Source organism: Amblyomma americanum, chromosome 9 (assembly GCF_052857255.1).
Source record: "Amblyomma americanum isolate KBUSLIRL-KWMA chromosome 9, ASM5285725v1, whole genome shotgun sequence".
Taxonomy (NCBI): Eukaryota; Metazoa; Arthropoda; class Arachnida; order Ixodida; family Ixodidae; genus Amblyomma; species Amblyomma americanum.
This window is the reverse complement of record NC_135505.1, coordinates 40,795,816-40,812,808: the sequence shown is the minus strand read 5'-3', so window position 1 is coordinate 40,812,808 and position 16,993 is coordinate 40,795,816. Positions and strand designations below refer to the sequence as shown.

The following is a 16,993-nucleotide window of genomic DNA, read 5'->3' as shown; positions in this document are numbered from 1 at the left end:
AATAGATCAAGCAGTTCGAATTTGGCATCAGTGACTGCGATACATCATTAAAGGATGTTACGTTAACTAAGGCTAACTATTCTTTGTGTATGCACCAGGACAAGGAAGCGGTTTCTTTTTTTGCCATTCTAGAGTAGTATGAGGTGAAAATTGTGTTTTTTATATTTTTGTTCATATTTGAAAGAAAAGATTTTATGTAACATTTCTTAGAATAAAACAAGTTGTCAGTGAGCGCTTGTGGTATGTGTTCCTGAGTAGGAAGCAAAAAGCTCCAATTGCGGAATAATTACCGCTAATCTTTCGTTTCATAAAATGAAACAATTGACTGCTCAATGTCTTTGAGCTGAGCATTGGCACTAACTGCGAGATATTTTCCAATAAAAAAGATTTCTTTATATTTTTTTATTATCTAGCTATTTAGACATATTGCATTTTCAGCTGATCTCCGCCACTGCTGACTCCCTGTTCCTGAAATGATTTTGTTTCAATTTCGAACTTCCTACGTTGTCAAATGTTGCAAATGTTGGCCAAAAAACTTCTTATATCTGCCACTTAACATCACTGCTGCTTTCCCAAATTAGGCTGTTGGACTAGTGCAGAACGGAAACTAGGTGTTCCGAGTTTACCAGGAGGGTCTGTAAAACTATCAAAATTATTTGTTTATGAAAATATTGTAGGAATGTCTGCAATCAGCCTGAAGCTGGAGGAACCTGGAAAGAATGAGAAGAATGAAATGTAACATGCTATAAGGACTACAGTACAAAGACAATTGGCGTCTTGTGTGTCTGCAGAGCTACAGGAGATGCCGCTTGAATCTATACAGGGAAACTCAGAAATAAAGAGGGCAGCAGCATTATGTTTTATTTCAGCAGGTTCACAATAATGCAGAATTCAGTGAAGGAAAGTCGGGGTATTGAAGACATCGCATTTCCAATGTCTCCATGTGCTGAGCGCTACCTTCGCAGCATAGGTCGGGATGGTGTGCTCGTGCTTTCGGATTTTCTCGTGACTTGTTCTTAGATGTTATAATTGCGCTCATTCTTTACGGCATGAAATATATGTACCAGAGCTTTGTTGCACATATTAGTCATTAGTAAGCAGCGTCAAGACTCCTCCAGGAACGTAGCACAATAATTGCAAAGGCAAAGCTTATTTATATTTATATTTTATTTATTTGTTACAGATACCTCAAGGGCCCTTGGGTGAAGGCTTTACCTGAGGGGTGGGCTAGCAACCTGCTGTTAATTGAAGATTGTTTCGATTGCGTTCTCGAAATGGCCTGGGTTTGTATGAAGGATGGTACTAGTGGGAAGACTTCCACTGACTCGCTGTTTGGATGAAGAATGATTGAAGGTGGGTTACGGTGCGAACAGGAGGTGGGTAAACGACCTTGTGGTGGCTTGAGCGGGCTGAAGAACGATGATCATGCTGGATAGGACAGTTGTAAGGAAATTTGTTATATATTTGTGATACAAGCATAGACTTGCAGTTATACGGCGTTGCTTGAGGTTAGGTAGGCATGCATTATTTTTGAAAGAAATAACAGTAGTGGTGTATAAATAGCTTGAGCAGATCAATCGAACAGCGTGATTTTGAGCAAGTTGAATACAGTAGGTAAGGTTAGGTTAAGTGGGGTTCCAGATGGCAGATGCGTTTTTTTAATTTTGGCCGAATTAATGTTTTATAAGCTACTAATTTAACTGCTGGCGAAGCTAGACGTAAATTACGATGAAGGTAGCCGAGATTTTTGTTAACAATGTTAATTATCCGCGTTATATTGGTAGATCATTTAAGGGTACCCGAGATGTCAACACCAAGATACTTAATGCAGTTGCGGGGTAAGACACTAGAACCGTGCAGAAGATAATTTGGGGTGGGGTAATTTCGTCGTCTGTGGAAGGAAACAGGCGCAGTTTTGCTAGTGTTTAAGACCATCAGGCATCTTTTACGTCGCTCCTCTAGCCCTAATAGATAACATTGAAGAACCTTATTATCTGCTGCACTAATAATAGAACGGTAAATGACACAATCGCCGGCAAATAAACCGGTTTTTGATGAAATATGATTAGGCAGTTCATAGATGCCAATTAAGAAAAGGAGAATGCAAGAACAGTTCCTTGCGGCACACCGGAGATTTTGTTAGAGAACGAAGATTTGCTGTTGACTTCAATAACCTGCACACGGTAATTGAGGAAATCATGCTTCCAGTGTAAAACGAGCGGGTCAAGATTTAGTTGAGAAAGATTTAGTAGTAGGCGTTCATGAGGAACTTTGTCGAAAGCCTTCTCGAATTCAATGAACAGAGCGTCAATAGGTGTGTTAAGGTCTGCATTGGCGGAAAAACTTATAAGGTCTTTAAAGGTTACAGTTAAAACGCAATTTTAAAAATCCATAAGTATTATCAAGCGGTGAGCGCGAGTATTGAGCCCAAAGATCTTTGATGTCTAGTCATAAGCGATGAGAGTGCCTGTTTCCAGGGCACAGTGCCTTCAGCGCAGCATAATCTGCGCCGACATACAACAGCTAACATCTCTTTAACTACGTAATTTAACTTTATTTTCACTGATGGAATTCCGTCAGGGAATGCGGAAAATGACAGATTTCGTGATGTTCTTGCTGTTGAAAGCGGAGGCCATCGTGACGCTGAAGATGTACATCCTCTGCCGTTCCACTTGGCGCACACTGAGGGTTTTCTCCTTGCCAACGTAGTCTTGGCACGGCACAGCGACCTTGCGGCTGCCAGTCAGCAGCACTCCGTGACACCGAGCCCCCAGGCAGGGTTTGATGTTAGACAAGTGCAGTGTCACTTCCACTGTGGACTTGTTAATCGGTTTCGCGTCCAGATCGAAATCTTCAGGAGCTTCGCGTGTGAGAAAAGAAAATGAAAGAAAAAACGTAAAAAATTATGAGCTGACATTTTGTGCACCTGGCTCACCTTGCCAGACAATGTGTTAGATCGCTGCTTTAGGCTCCCCGTTCCTGCGTTCCGTGGCGTGTTTGAACGAAGTAGCAGAGTGAAATCTCACGTTCCGCAGAGAGAGCGTAGCTGAAGACCGCTGTGCCACCGTGCAGGAGGTGTTGGAAGAGCAGCGCCTAAATTTCGCATTACTGACTCTCGTGATCGTGTTTCAATTTTTCTGTGCAGGCTGCGAGAGGTACGTGCTTTTGGAACGTTTTGGGCAGATCCTTGAGCTGCGTATATTCCACCATGATTACCTCGTTCTTCTTCCGTCACGTAGTATTAATTGAAGTTTCTCTTCTTCAAAGCTTGCCTGAAAAACTAAAATACTTCTTTGCCTTAGCTGCTCATGTATGCAGTGTGCGGCATTTACAGAGCGTCGGCTTTCTAAAACTTTGGCCGCCTTTATTTTTATGAAACGCATTTGAGATGTATATATTTCCTCTGGTCGGCATTGCAGTGCAGTGGAAAAGTGTTCGCGTATAGTGCAAACGCAAACCTTGCTGACAGAACTAGCGAAAAATTTATGTGAGGAACCACTGACATGCTGGGCCATTTTACCGAGAGTTCTTTAACATGGTGGTTAACCATTCTCGGTGAGGTAAAGAAATCACTTCGAGATGCCTTGGACGTACAACAGAACACAAAAAGGTCCAAACAAAATAGGAATGAGATTTTCCATCATCATCAGCCTAACTACATCGGCTGCAGCGTAGTGGCCTCTCCAAATAGTATCCGTTTAGCTCATACATTAATAGATCTGCCCAAGCTGTTCTCGGAAACTTCACCATTTCATTTGACACCAGAGCTGCCCTTGTCCCTGATTTGTTTATTTTCCTAACACTCCCTCCTTTTGCCACGAAGGAGTAGCGGTTATAGGTTCCTGGAATTGTGTGGCATGTCCGCGTAAATTTGAGCTTCTTGAAACCACCTGCCATAGCATTAGCACGCTTCTTGGGCGCACTCTCATCGCTTCTGTAGACGGTTACGGTAATAGTTATTTAACATGTCGCGATGACTCTTCTGCATATGAACAGAGCAGCTACTTGTGTTCACTTTATTTCCTGCTTTAAAATAATAGCACCTTTCGTGTCTCTTGAAATGCCACATTTTATAGCTCACGGCTTCCAAATTCTGCATAACTATCCACCGCGTGTAATACACAGTCTCGAGGATTGCACTGTTTCTGCTGGCACAGCAATAGAAAGGCAGCGAAAAAAATATTTTATACAAAGCTCATTGTCTCCCTGGTACAAAAGGTAATAACGTTGTACTATAACTTGCAGTGGCCGAACAATGTGGCAGAACAGTTACAAAGTGTTCAGTGGCAGAACAAAGAGAACTTTTGATCGATAAAAAAGGGTGCCTCGTGAACAACAACGCAATGCATGCATGATCTTTGGGGTGTTTAAAGGTGAACTTAAGAAGACTACACTCAATTTTTACGGCGATCGCTGTTCGGCGCCCGTACCTTCCGCGTCGTAGTCGTCCGGCATCGTGGCCATCGGCGTAACCGGTGCGTGCTTTAATGACATCCATCCACCACTGATGGGTTCTTGGTGGATGTCACCTTATGTAACGGTTAATCTTGGTCACATAAGCCTACGGCTGGCTCTGTTTGGAAAAGCCACCTCCCAGTGCAGGGTTGCCTCACTGACTTCTACAGCAGTGCGCCAAGAAAATATAACCAAACTAAATGCCCTTAGAGCAATCGCTGAATCTCGCGTTACATAGTCGTAACCGTCCTCTTTGTTTTTTTTATCAGTGAAATTCGAGCGAAAACTTATATATAGCCACCTGAATATTTGTCCTGCAAGAGAATACTCATTTATTGCGGAGAAAATTCGCTTTACAAATAACCTATACCTTATTTCAAACGTGTGTCCTCCGTATCAGTAAAGGATTCTTGATAGCGAATCTGAAGCCCGTCGCTATGAAGTCTAGCTTTTTAGTATACAAACTCAAAAACACTTATGTATGCACACAATTTACTTTTCAAACCGCCCGGTGATGGCGAATCCTACATTTCATTAGTTTGGACTTTTAACTGCTAGAATATACGAACCGAGTTTCGAGCGAAAGTAGCATTTTAAATTTTAGACTGTCGTAATCTAACGAATGAAGCAAGCTTCGGTTTTGGCTCAGTCTGCGTTTAAACTAGTACTGCAGTCCTTGATTAGCCAGGTGCTGAAGCGCCAGCTGCCATGGAAATAAATCAATGCACTTGTATACACAACACCGGGCTTCTAAATTATGACAGCTATCAATCTGACGAACTTTGTAAAAGAATGCAATTTACATTAAAATTTTATCGCGAATTTCGTAATTATGGCCACCCCGTGCTTTGCGTCAATAAGTCTCACCAAACGACGACGAAAGTTCCAAGAATTCAGAGATATTAAAATAGCTCCATTGCGAACCAGTTAATACCAACAGAGGAGCAGGGTATGCATGTAAAGAAAGGGCGCAGTGATAACCGCGTGGTCATTTATTAACACGCTGCTAGGTGAGGCTTGTGGCAAAGCGAAAGAACCAAAATCGGTAACCAGCATGGAGCTTGTGAGAATAGTAGAAACGAATGAAAGCGTCTATGACTGACTCTAAAAATCTAATACACAGAGGTACCAAAACTTAACCTTTGCTTAAAAAATTATAGCCGGCAGCGTTTTGTGTCACTTCAGGTTCTTCTTCCTGTTGGAACAGTCCATATTAGCGGCGTAGAAATAAACAGCATCATGCAGAGAACTTGTACTATAAAAAGTATACTAAAGCTCATTCTCCTTTAATCTGTGTGCCCTATGGCTTCACAATTTGGGCATGCAAGTGGCTTTGCCATTATTCTTACGACGTCACAGAGAACCGTAAGAATTTCGACTTTTCTGCATCGTCGGTCGGCATATCAAGCATAGACACCGCAAGATCCTTATGCTTCACAAATGAGCCATGTGGAGAAGAAACGATCTGCCAGTCGGCGCATCGATCGTTTCAGAAGGACTTCAAGTTTCACTGCTTCTATAAATAGCGATAGTATGATTGGTTTCTGCCTACGCGATTCAATAAAGAAAATCACCGTCAAGTACCTCCACCGGGAATGTAGATACCGCCCAGTGTTACTCCATGCGAGGTCCGTGCGGGTGGCCCGTTGTTATGAGTCCGCACTCTTAAGGTGACGTTAGCGCAGGCCTCGAGGTTGGTGCAGGTCATTCGCGTCTGGTCTGGTGGAATGATAGTGGCGTTTCCGCACAATCCCAGGTGGCTGTAGCCATTTCTCTTGCTTCCGAGGCTGCCGTCGGTAACGTCCACCCAGTAGTAGTCAAAGTGGCCATTTGGTCTATCCCAAGCAGCAGAGAAGGAGTGATCACCAACACTTGCCAAGCGCAGGTTGGTGACCTCCCGAGGGGCTGCGATAGGTGTCGCAAATATTGTTTTAGCGTGAAATTCCAGAAATGAGCTGAAATTTCGCTTCAAGGGGATTTTCATAGTGAGTAAAAAAAATGGTTGCTTCTATGAACTCTCTTTAGTTACAGCGAATAAGTGATAACCTAATCTTTCGTAAATTTTTAAGCCCAGAAACAAGACTTCGTTTCGATGGCTGCTTCAAAAGCTTCATAATCTGCCTCAGAGTTGGTTCTGTTCGCTAGTGAGGAGCGTCAAAATTCCCTCCCGACCCCGAAAGCGAGGCTTTACAATTGCACAAATATTTCGGTTTTTTCGGGTGAACGATCGGCTTGAAACGACAATAGCTGGAGCCCCAGCACAGCTGATATCTATGTAGCGCAGCTGTTTTAATGACAGCAGTAAAAAAGAAACTGGTTCGGAAGTGTGCAGAAAACTCACATTTAATAATATAAAGTGTACTGAGAATTGCAGCCATCACGAAGCCCGTCCAATTTGCGCTAGAATAAATGACATCATAAATATAATAAGAAAAATCTAATGCCATGGCGGCGCCGAAAAACACCCAAAAAGAGTATAGAAAATGCTCTTTCACCTAGATTGATTCTGAAGGCGTACAGATAAAAGTGATTGTTTTCGTAGTACAAGTAACGATTACGAAAAAATAAATGACCTAAAGCCAGTGGCTCGTAGAATTTCGAGCGACTGAAGTAGTGAGCTTAATTATTACATCGGAATTCAGTACTATTTGTCTGAAACAAAGCGTAGCTCTTCAGTTCAAAAAATTCATCCATGAACAATTCATGGTCTTGATGCAGGGAGTAGCTATACGAAGGGTAGCAAAGCTTAGCGCCAAAGAATGGCGCATATGTAATTTAAAGGAAGCTAGAAGGCGAGTTACGAGATACCAAGGTTTTTGAGATGGTTGGGCACAAACAGCAATGGCGTGCGTCGACGATCAATAATTGGAGGAGAGATATAAGCGAGGTTTTTTAAGATGCGTGTCATAACACAGTGCTGATAGTTCAATATCATTAACATTTAGATTTATTGTGATTTTTACAAATTGTCTTACCATATGCGTACGGCCAAACCACTAAAGATAAACAGATACTAACACAATTGCAATACTGAAGCCAGAACTTTTCAGAGGAGGTAACCTGACTGTCCAGTTGGCTATCTAAACAGGGTGACCAAATACACGCATGATCGCAGCAACATCGAAACTTTCACAGCTGTCCTGAGCGGAAAATTTCCACTTCGAGTGATAGCTCTTGCAAAATCAGCGTTCAGGAGTTAAATGTGTCCTCGCTGCTAGCCGCCTAAAGCATTCTGGAATCCACAATTTTTTCTTTCACATTTTATGGTAAATAAATGCCTCTGGCGAAGCTTTCGAATTTTTCCAATATCAGAATGCTACTAACAGATTAAGAAATTATTCTGTGTTGGCCGGGTATATAAATCTCACTGCTTCCCTGTGGCCACTTTAAAACAACAATATCTCCCCTTTTGGCTGCCGCTAAAAGAGCTGAGTTTTAATTCCGTCATTTTTGTAATTTTAATCTCCGATGAATGATGGCTCTCCAGCTTACACCAGTAGGAGCGAGAGGAGAAACCAGGCGCGGCAGACAGATGTGGAGAGAGAAAAAAAATTCTTGAGAGTTGTGAGGCTCGGCACAAATAATTCAGCGTTAAGCTTGCGCCTAGATGTGCTTCGCTTGGTCACGATGTTTTTCAAATTCGCGCATGGCTTTACTGAGGGCTATCGCTAGTTGGCGCTGGATCTTTCGTACCTGTTACGGGGTAGAAAAAAGCTCTTAGTTTAGTATACGATGATATGATTGCGCGTGGCATTAGAGAACTCACGCTTATAAACGATTATTACTGCACATGCAGTATTTGTGTATGCTTTAATTTACTCCGCACACAAATCCAACAGCACTGGACACGAGGTTTGTTGAACGGAAAGAGTTTATAAGCGCAATTTCTCATAAATTGTAAGAGCAAATTATAAGAATGAATATATCCGCAGAGCTCCCTTCTACAGGCTTGTATTTTTTTGCTGTTAACTTTTTCGTTATCCTCGAAAGCCTCTCCCATTGGCTTTTTAGGGCAGCCTTATCTGATCCATGCGAGTGACGAGGAGTTCAAAAGAAAGATTTTGCTACACACGGGAATAATAACGACTGCCTTTGATATTCCTATAAGAGTTCCTTACTATTTTCCAATATTCAAAATTTTTGACCAAGATAGTTAGAGATAATAATATGCCAAAATAAACATACGCCTTAGCAATAATAATTTTTTGTCATTTCGCGTTGCTCTTTTCCTTCAGCGATAGCCACTTTAGTAATTTGAACGGCGAGAGGCCGAGAAACAATGCTGTTCGATTTCAGCCGGAGGATGTTCAAGTCCTGCTGAAGTTTGTTCGTGTTTCTCTCCTGTGAGCGCAAGACTACTGTTGTCCATTCCGCGGAACAGCTTTAGAACAACTTGAATCTTTAAAAAAAGATGTTGCAAAGCACACAGCGGCTGTTGGCGTGAAACGAGAGCCCTTTTGAAAAAAAAAACAACAGGTGCGCTGGGAGGGATTTTGAGAGAAAAAAGTTGAAAGAAAGCTCTGTTATGGTGTTAGTTCCTCATTGTTCATAGCTGACATTGCAACGGTCGCTGAGGGCTCCGCTACAGCTTCCAACGGGACCTGTGGCGGGAATTGATATATTTTTACACGTTCTTTAGGCGCTCGAACACATTCCTGCAGAGGCAAATTTTCTTCCTATGCGCATTTCCGGCACTGGACTGCACTGCAGATTTATTCACTCATACAATGTTGAGGCTGTAGAGGATAATGGGACAGAAAGAATTAATAAGAAACTCCTATAAAAGTTGCCACCTTCGCGCCTGTGTGGTTGCACGGAGTATTCAAAAATGCAAGCAGGAAGGTTGCTCCATATAGTAATTCCTAATTGGAAGTGGAATAAAGACGTTTTGAAATTTATTTCGCAAATTTAGGCTCATGGAATTTCCTCCGATGATCAAGGCGTTGAGACACTGATCATGTCGCCGATCTTTTGAAACCGAACTGGGACTCCTCGCAGGCGCATGCGCTTAGTCGAACTGCCTAACTCGCGCCTGCAGTAGCCTGTATGCGCATACTGAAGACGCGATATTCGAGTAGGTGTTGAAAGTCACACACACGAGTCATTGTAGAGCCCTCTCTCTTCCGTGCTGACCTCAGCCGTGAAACAGTGTCAAGGCGGCAACGTCGAACCACGCGCACTCTCCTTCAGCACGGCTGCGCCGCAAACGAGGCAAAGGGGAGACGCGCTAGTTTAAACTGACCATCAGGCGCAGACAGCAGAACGCCGCACTTGAAATTTATCAGCCGTGTGACGTGCCCAGGAGAGAGAGAGAGCGCGAAGCTTTGTCCTCACACTATGCACCCTCTGCAGCGAGCACCCGACGGAGGTAGCAGGGCCGTGGTGCAGCCCCACAGCCGCTCCTCGCGCCGGAGCCGTGGGCCACGTATTTTTGATCGCAACTGTACCTTAGAATTATTCTGAAATGAAATCTGCCTTGCAACGAGAACTTGCCTCCTTTATCGCAAACACTAACCGCATACTACCCTTCAATAAACGCAACTTTGCTCGCGAGTAAAATAAAATTAGATATCATTGGTTCGTTGTAAACGAGGTTATGCTGCATCAGTAGGGGGCGTTCAAAGTCTGGGACCACTTTGCTGTCAAATGCCTTCCTTGGTTGGGGAGGGAGAAATGTGAAAATATATACATTCTGTGGCTTCTAGGAATACCGGTGTGTTGCTAACCTACAAAATTTAGGTATGCGATGTACACTTTTTTCTTAAATAGCGCGGGGCTATACTGTTAAATTTTGGCCATTTAAAGTGCACGCGCTCTCTCCGCGTCACCTAGTTGCGTGCGAGTGCAGTGCAAATGCGCGTGAGCCAACGGTTGCTCGCGGTATGTGCTACGATGACTTCATAAAGGCTGCGAAAGCAGCGCGCAGAGTATTCAGGAGAGAGCGCTGCTAGGGCGCGGTCACGTTTTCGGCCGCCAGCACCAGTCGTCGCGATGTATTACACGGACGACGGGGCGGCACCTTACCAAGATGACGACAGGAGATGAAAGCGGCATCTCCGATGCTGGAATAGGTGCTTCAGTGAGCGACTGTTAAACGAGCAGCCTGGATTCTTGTACCGCTTGGAGCCTTTCTCTGTGCTCCATTGTCCTATTGACACAGCTGCATATTTTTCTTTCGCCGCACTCACCCCTAACCACCCTTTTTGCATTGGCCACAGCATTTCGCTCTTCAGAGCCTTGACCGTATGCTCTGCTCCGCCGCTACCTTCCATCATATGTACCTTTGAAAGGGTTTGTTTGGTGCGGAATAAACCGGTGTCTTGTATGCTGACTGTGGGTGTGTTAATTGTCGGGCGATACCATGGTTTCCGGCCCTGTTCATGGAAGTCAAGGCCTTCGTGGTACTCTTCGATAAGGGGTGCCAACGAAGACGTTATTAAGGCCAATTCTAGGTCTCTGTGGCTGCTATCATGAAAAAAGTCTCAGACTTTCGGTTTCGGTTGTTAAGGAACAGCAGCTACTCGTGCAAACAGGCAGAAAAGAGGGTGGCTGCTTCATTTCAGGGCTGTGTTCTCCTGTAACTTAAGCACGAAGCTTTCCAGGAGAGCAGATAATGTCTTGAATTCCAGCGCAGCATAAAACACCTCTGTAAGCAATAAGAGGGAAAAGGCACCGAATGTTGGCTAGAAGGCTGAAGGATCGTTGGGGTCATACTTTGGCAGCGGCGGCAGCTGCCAGCGGACAGAAACTAACAGCGCTCGTCTAATTTTCAGTTGGCCTGTTCATCGACGTTCCAAGGGAAGACTGACTCCTTGTGTTGCCAGGGATCCAGGCTTCGCTGCAACGATCGGCTAGCGTATATCGACGTTTTGAAGACGTCTATTGGCACGCCGAGGGTCACTTCTGGGATTTAAAGCTACCCAAGCAGCACAGGTCATCGGCCCAATATTGCAACAGAATGGTCCCATCCTGGTCCTTTGTAGGGCTAGCTTTGCCAATACAGTTCCAATCTTGGGCCAATTACTTGTGCTGCTAGGGTAGTCTCTTCCCGTGCACTGACGAGACTGCTGCACCCGCCATGTGTGGACAATGGACGCGAGCTCCTAAATCTGATCGTCGGTGGCTGGTGGGCATCTAACTGCTCACTTTGGCAGCGGCGGCAACGGCTTAAAGACGCAGGCTAACAACGCTCCTCTATTTTTCTGGTTGGTGACATACTGTTTCCAATGCCTAACGACGTATTTTGGGCAATGTCGATGCTGCCGCTGCTTAAGTGTTTTTAATGTGTCGTGTTATTTTAAAGTGTTATCTTATGGTAACCTCCTTTGAAGATATTGCTCGAATTTCCTAACTATGTGGTAGGCACACGTCCTGGTCGCATTGATGACGTCGTGAAGACGCTGGCTGAGAAGGCTCCTAAAAGTATCAAGGAGGTTGTCAAGTTGACAAATGAATTGGCTAGTAAGCTACATGCCTTCGGTGTAGACATCAAAACTCATGCCATAAAGGTTGATGGCGTGATCACGGACATTAAATCTTAGGTTAGTAAAATGAAAGAGTTAGCTGAGTTCATGAATGCGACCTTTAAATAGTTTAAAAACGATGTTTAGTGTTTTAGGCGCCACCTTACAGAGGTGAAGATTCAACTAAAAGATTCCGAAATAAAATCAAAAGATAACTGGACAGCTGGCTGACGCAAAGAGGGCGATGAGCTTAAACGGCTCTGAAGGAACTTCAATGTGAAGACCCTGGGGCTTCAATTTTTTTCAGATGAGAACCTAAAGAAGACAGTGGGGACAATGGCCACTTGTCTGGGAACTGAGATGTCATAGGAAAACATTGATGTACCCCCATCGTGTCCAATTCGAGGGGTAATGCTGTGGTAATATTTTCAACCAGGACATCCGGAGTCAACATTTCGTCTGGAGCTAAGGAATCAAGACTAAACACGAGTCAATTATCCTTGGAGGCGCTGATCTAATCTAAATCAATGAACACCTCTACTTAAGAAACAATATACTGCTGAAGAGAGCTCGTGAGTTGAAAAGTGCAAAACAACAGAAGTTTGCATGAATATCCCTGGGCCGGCGTTTGATGCGGATAGATGAAAACTCCGAAGTTCTTCACCTTCAGTCTGAAGGTGACCTGGCAAACGTTGTGTAGGTGTTAACATCAAGCACTGTCTGTTTCGATATGGCTAGTCTCTCAGACCTTAAGAAAAAAAAATGTAATTCTTTTTCAGTTTGTCACTTCAGTGCGCGAAAGCTGAGTAGAGTCCAGACACTGAATGTTGTGCATTCGACAAAACCTGCTTGTAATATATTTGCCATGTCTTAAATAGAGCTAGCACATAAAGCATCAGTAGTAAAAAATCTGCACCTTAATAAAACAGCTGGCGTTAATAATATTACAGTTAATTTCATAAAATAAACTATACACGATCTGGGAGTCCACCTCTTGCATATATTTCGTCATTGGCAGGAGTGCGGTGTGCCCTTATATGCTTAAGCCGGGTTAAGTCGTACCCATATACAAAGGCGGAGACCGTTCAAGTGCCTCAAGTTACAGACCGATATCCATCTTAAGTGTGATTAATAAAATTATTTAAATGTATTACCAACGCAGATATCATCGTCTACATCGAAACATAATATTATCTGTCCAATTCAGCATGTGTTTCGGTCCCCCAGGTCAACACCTACTGCAGCGCTGGTGCTAACGCAAAATAATAACGCCCTCCATAACAATAAGTTTGCTACCGTGGTTTTACTATACATAAGGAAGGCACTGAATTTCCTTAGCCACAACATGTTATTAACCAAACTTCATGACTGTCGATTCAGAGGCCGAATTCGCCTGCTTCCGAAATGCTACCTTTCAGATAGACAGCAACGTGGAGTGATGAATGTTTGAGTGTCTTCAACGCAGTCAGCAGTCTTTGGCGTGCCACAAGGCTCACTTGTTGGGCCCATACTTTTTTCAGTGCGTTAATTATTTTCCTTCCATTTTACTGTGCTCCGAAGCATTAGTGCACGCAGACAATACGGCGCTAATCTTTGTTTGTGTCAGTTTAAAAAAGCTCGTAGAAAAAAATAAATGAGGAGCTTCAGAGAGTCCATTCATGGTTTAAAAGAAAGCAGTTGAATATAAAAACTGGCGACACTAACAGTTCTTCGCTCTAGAAAGAAACAGCTTAACTTTGAATGGTTTAATTTATTCCTGGAGACTAAATATTTACAGCGAGTAGCCTCGTTTAAATATTTAAGGGTTATGCTATTTGATTCAGATATGAACTGGCAATCGCATATTAATTAACACCTAAAGTTGGGCGAGTTGGTTGAAGTTCATGTTTGAAAATGCGCAAAAAACTGACGGGCGCCTGTGTCGTCGTCTCTTCCCGTGTTTTCCTAGTCAGTTGTTCGCGCTTTTTTTCAAATGTAAAAATCATATATTAGTGACGCGTGTTCGAAGCTAGCTTATAGTTGCCATGTGTTACTTGAAGCCCATGAATGTTTTGACGCAACAGTTCTACGTAATTTATATTTCTCACTTGTGCGTGGTTTTCTCAGTTACCGCATAGTGTAATGTGGCAGGGCTTATAAAACATACTTAAATTCTATTAGCAACTTACAGAACAGGCCAATTAGCATCATTACCTTTTCAAACAGAACGGATACTACGAAACCGCTGTTTCACCTCGTGCCTGTTCTTCCGCTTTACACACTTCATACAATACGTTTCGCTGACATGATACATAGAATAACAGTACATGATGACCCGCTGCCAATAGGCTTATCTACCTTGCCAGCACGTAGTAGAAGAGCTCCAACGAACAACATTAATCTGCCGGTTGCTTGGAATGCTTACGGTCCAAGGCTAATAGAATTCCAGCGTGCTCTCACATGGAATTGTGTAGGCACAGAAGTGAAAGCAGCACGCAATTTTTCCGTAGCCATGAAGCGCTTCTTCCTCAGTAGCTAAGCTAATCAATTAGATAGATAGCATTATATGACTGTTAGCCATGTGGAATCACTGCATGCCTGTTCTAATGTCTGTCATTTAGATTTTGTAGCGAGAGCTACACTTGACTACCAGTAGAGCATCTCGCCGTGGTCCAGAGAGGCGTGTTGTGAGCATACGCGGTGGCCGCAGAGGAGCACCAGGTGCGCCGCGCGTGACCTCACAGCTTCGTCGCCGCCGCGGGCGCGCGCCAACTCCCCCGCCGGCGTCGCGCGTTTCATCACGTGGAAGAGCGGTTGTGCTTGCGCGGCAACTACAGAGGAGCAGCTGGCCTGCTTTCGCTGCTGGGGCCGCGCATGACACACGTGGATGCAATGTGCTAACTATGCTGTTAACTGCGCATGTGCAGCTGCGTGTATCAAAAATTGGCTGTGGTTTAGCTTTGGTTAAACCTGGTAGTAGCGAGAGCTACTGGCCTTGACTACGCTTAGGCTTCGCTGTCTTTAAGCGGCGTAATGCTACTGATGATTTACTTGGCTGATCTCTGTCTATGCTTGCTTCGTTCCAAAGCTGAAGTCTGGCATCCTTCAGAGACGCCAAACTCGCCCCGTTGTGTCTGCCGTCACGGATTCACTGTGGGAGGCAAAGCGAGCTCGTATAGCCGCGCCTTCATTAGGACGATTATCGATGCGTTTAACACGCTCTTCTTCCATCTCTTCGGCACGCTGTCTCCTCCTTGTTTCGTTCCGACGCAGAAGTGACTTCTTTCAGCCTAGCCGACTCATCGTTCTCCATAACGAAAGAAGCGCAAGGCAGCGTTCCTTCGGCGTCGCGTGAGCGTATGGGCTACTGGCGTCGCGGGAGGCAAAAATTCGGCGCTAGGAGCGAGGCAACGCAGTGAGGCGCAGATATCTGGCGAGGCCAGATCTCAGCGTCGGCGCCGGAAATACCTCGTAGGCGGGGATTGGTGGGGCCAAAAGCCGCGGCCCGTTTCTGCGAAGGCAGCAGCGCCCCTTCTTTACCCTTGCTATTGTCCTCCTTGCCCCTGCATAAGGTTCCCGTCGCCGTTGAAAGGGACAATTAGCTACGGACAGAGGATAATTGAGGGGCTTTACCCACGATGTCTCCCCACCCCCGTGAGGAGACGCCAGTTCGTATGCCCTCATGTGTTTGGTCGCCCTATCCTGCGAGCTCCGAGCAACGACGTATGTAGACGAGACGCTGACGCGACCCTGAACAAATGCTGCGGCTCGCCTCCCGCTACGCCGAACCGTATGTATATACACACTGCTACAGCCCCTCTCCCTCTACTACGCATGCGCACAGCTGGCGAGGCGAGCGGCGTCTGCTCCACGACGAGCGCAAAGGCGGAGTGACGTCATGCCAGATGGCGCGCCGAGCGTTGCGACCACGGCCGAGGTGCAACCACGGCGGAAGTGCGACCATGCTGAAGAGGCAAAGCGGCTACTGTTATGTAGCTCTGGCTACAAAATGCAGAGCTGACACAGCGGCCGTATCACAGTCGTTTCGCATGGGTGACGAGAAGGAGAGTCCGACCGCTTGTTAGCGGCGTTATCGACACGAGAATATCAATTTCTCGCCGCGTATAACCTGGCATAGCCGAGCTAAGCCACAACCAATTTTTGTCTTCTTTTTTCACTGTGTTACCTCATGCCGCATTATATTGGTACCTCGATCAATTTTTCACACTATTAACCATTCAGGCTATGGGACTAAACAAGTTTTGTCAAGTTGCGTAACATGTGGATAAAAGTGTCAATAAAAATTATTCTGAAATAACTAATCTTGTTAGCTTCCCATAGACCGAATGCTCAGTGTAGCAAAGAAAGCTAGAGTCAATAATTGATAAACCGCATGAAAATACATTCCGTAGATGAAAGTTTGTTTTGTCAACTGGTATTCCCGAACACTCAATTTTCTGTGCCGACCATTTTATCTCGTGGCTCCTGCACTGCACTGTATTTTTCCAAAAAAAAAAGAAAATTTAGTTACTTACGGGAGGCGAATTGTGCAGCTATCGGTGTGCTTTTAATGATATGGCCATCGCAGAGTGTGCTGGCTGATACCTCGACCCAGTAGGCGGCACCTCTGGCAATAACAAGCTCAAGCGACGTGTCCAGCGTCTCATGAGTCTTGCACTGCCTGCCTGGATGTCCTGCAGCTTCCAATTCGCAGGCGTCCACTGAGTAACTAAGGAGACCTACAGAGGGCGTCACATGTGGTGCGTTCCATCGAACTTGAATTGTTAATGGCGAACTTTGGAGAACAGTCAGGTTTGTTGGAGGTTCTGGTGCTGCAGAGAAGAAAATAAGCGGTAAAAATTATGAAAGCCACCATTATCAAGTGGATACTACGGGTACACAATCTAGTTGATTGAAATTGTTTTGCGCTACAAGTGCACAGGAAACGTTCGGAGAAATTACGGCGTAGTGTTCGTCTTCGTCTGTGCAAGCCGCACTCCTGCGCCACATTACTGCTTATTGGACTTGTCTACTACAGTACTGCTTTCAAAAAGAATTCAGTGGAAGTTACCCGTGGTGTTAATTCCAGTGCAGCA

General features: G+C 44.7%; 1 protein-coding gene across 1 annotated transcript in view; it reads right to left on the bottom strand.

Annotated features, from left to right (window-relative positions):
- Nucleotides 1–2,526: 2,526 nt before the first annotated feature.
- LOC144104082 (fibronectin-like) overlaps nucleotides 2,527–16,993 on the bottom strand; it is a 35,975-nt gene continuing 21,508 nt past the window's right edge. The window contains exons 5-7 of the mRNA XM_077636878.1: nucleotides 16,433–16,729; nucleotides 6,040–6,360; nucleotides 2,527–2,860 (exon numbers count right to left, since the gene is read on the bottom strand). Coding sequence (XP_077493004.1) covers nucleotides 2,577–2,860; nucleotides 6,040–6,360; nucleotides 16,433–16,729 — 902 coding nt within the window. The 3' untranslated portion in view covers nucleotides 2,527–2,576. The remainder of the gene's footprint in view (nucleotides 2,861–6,039; nucleotides 6,361–16,432; nucleotides 16,730–16,993) is intronic.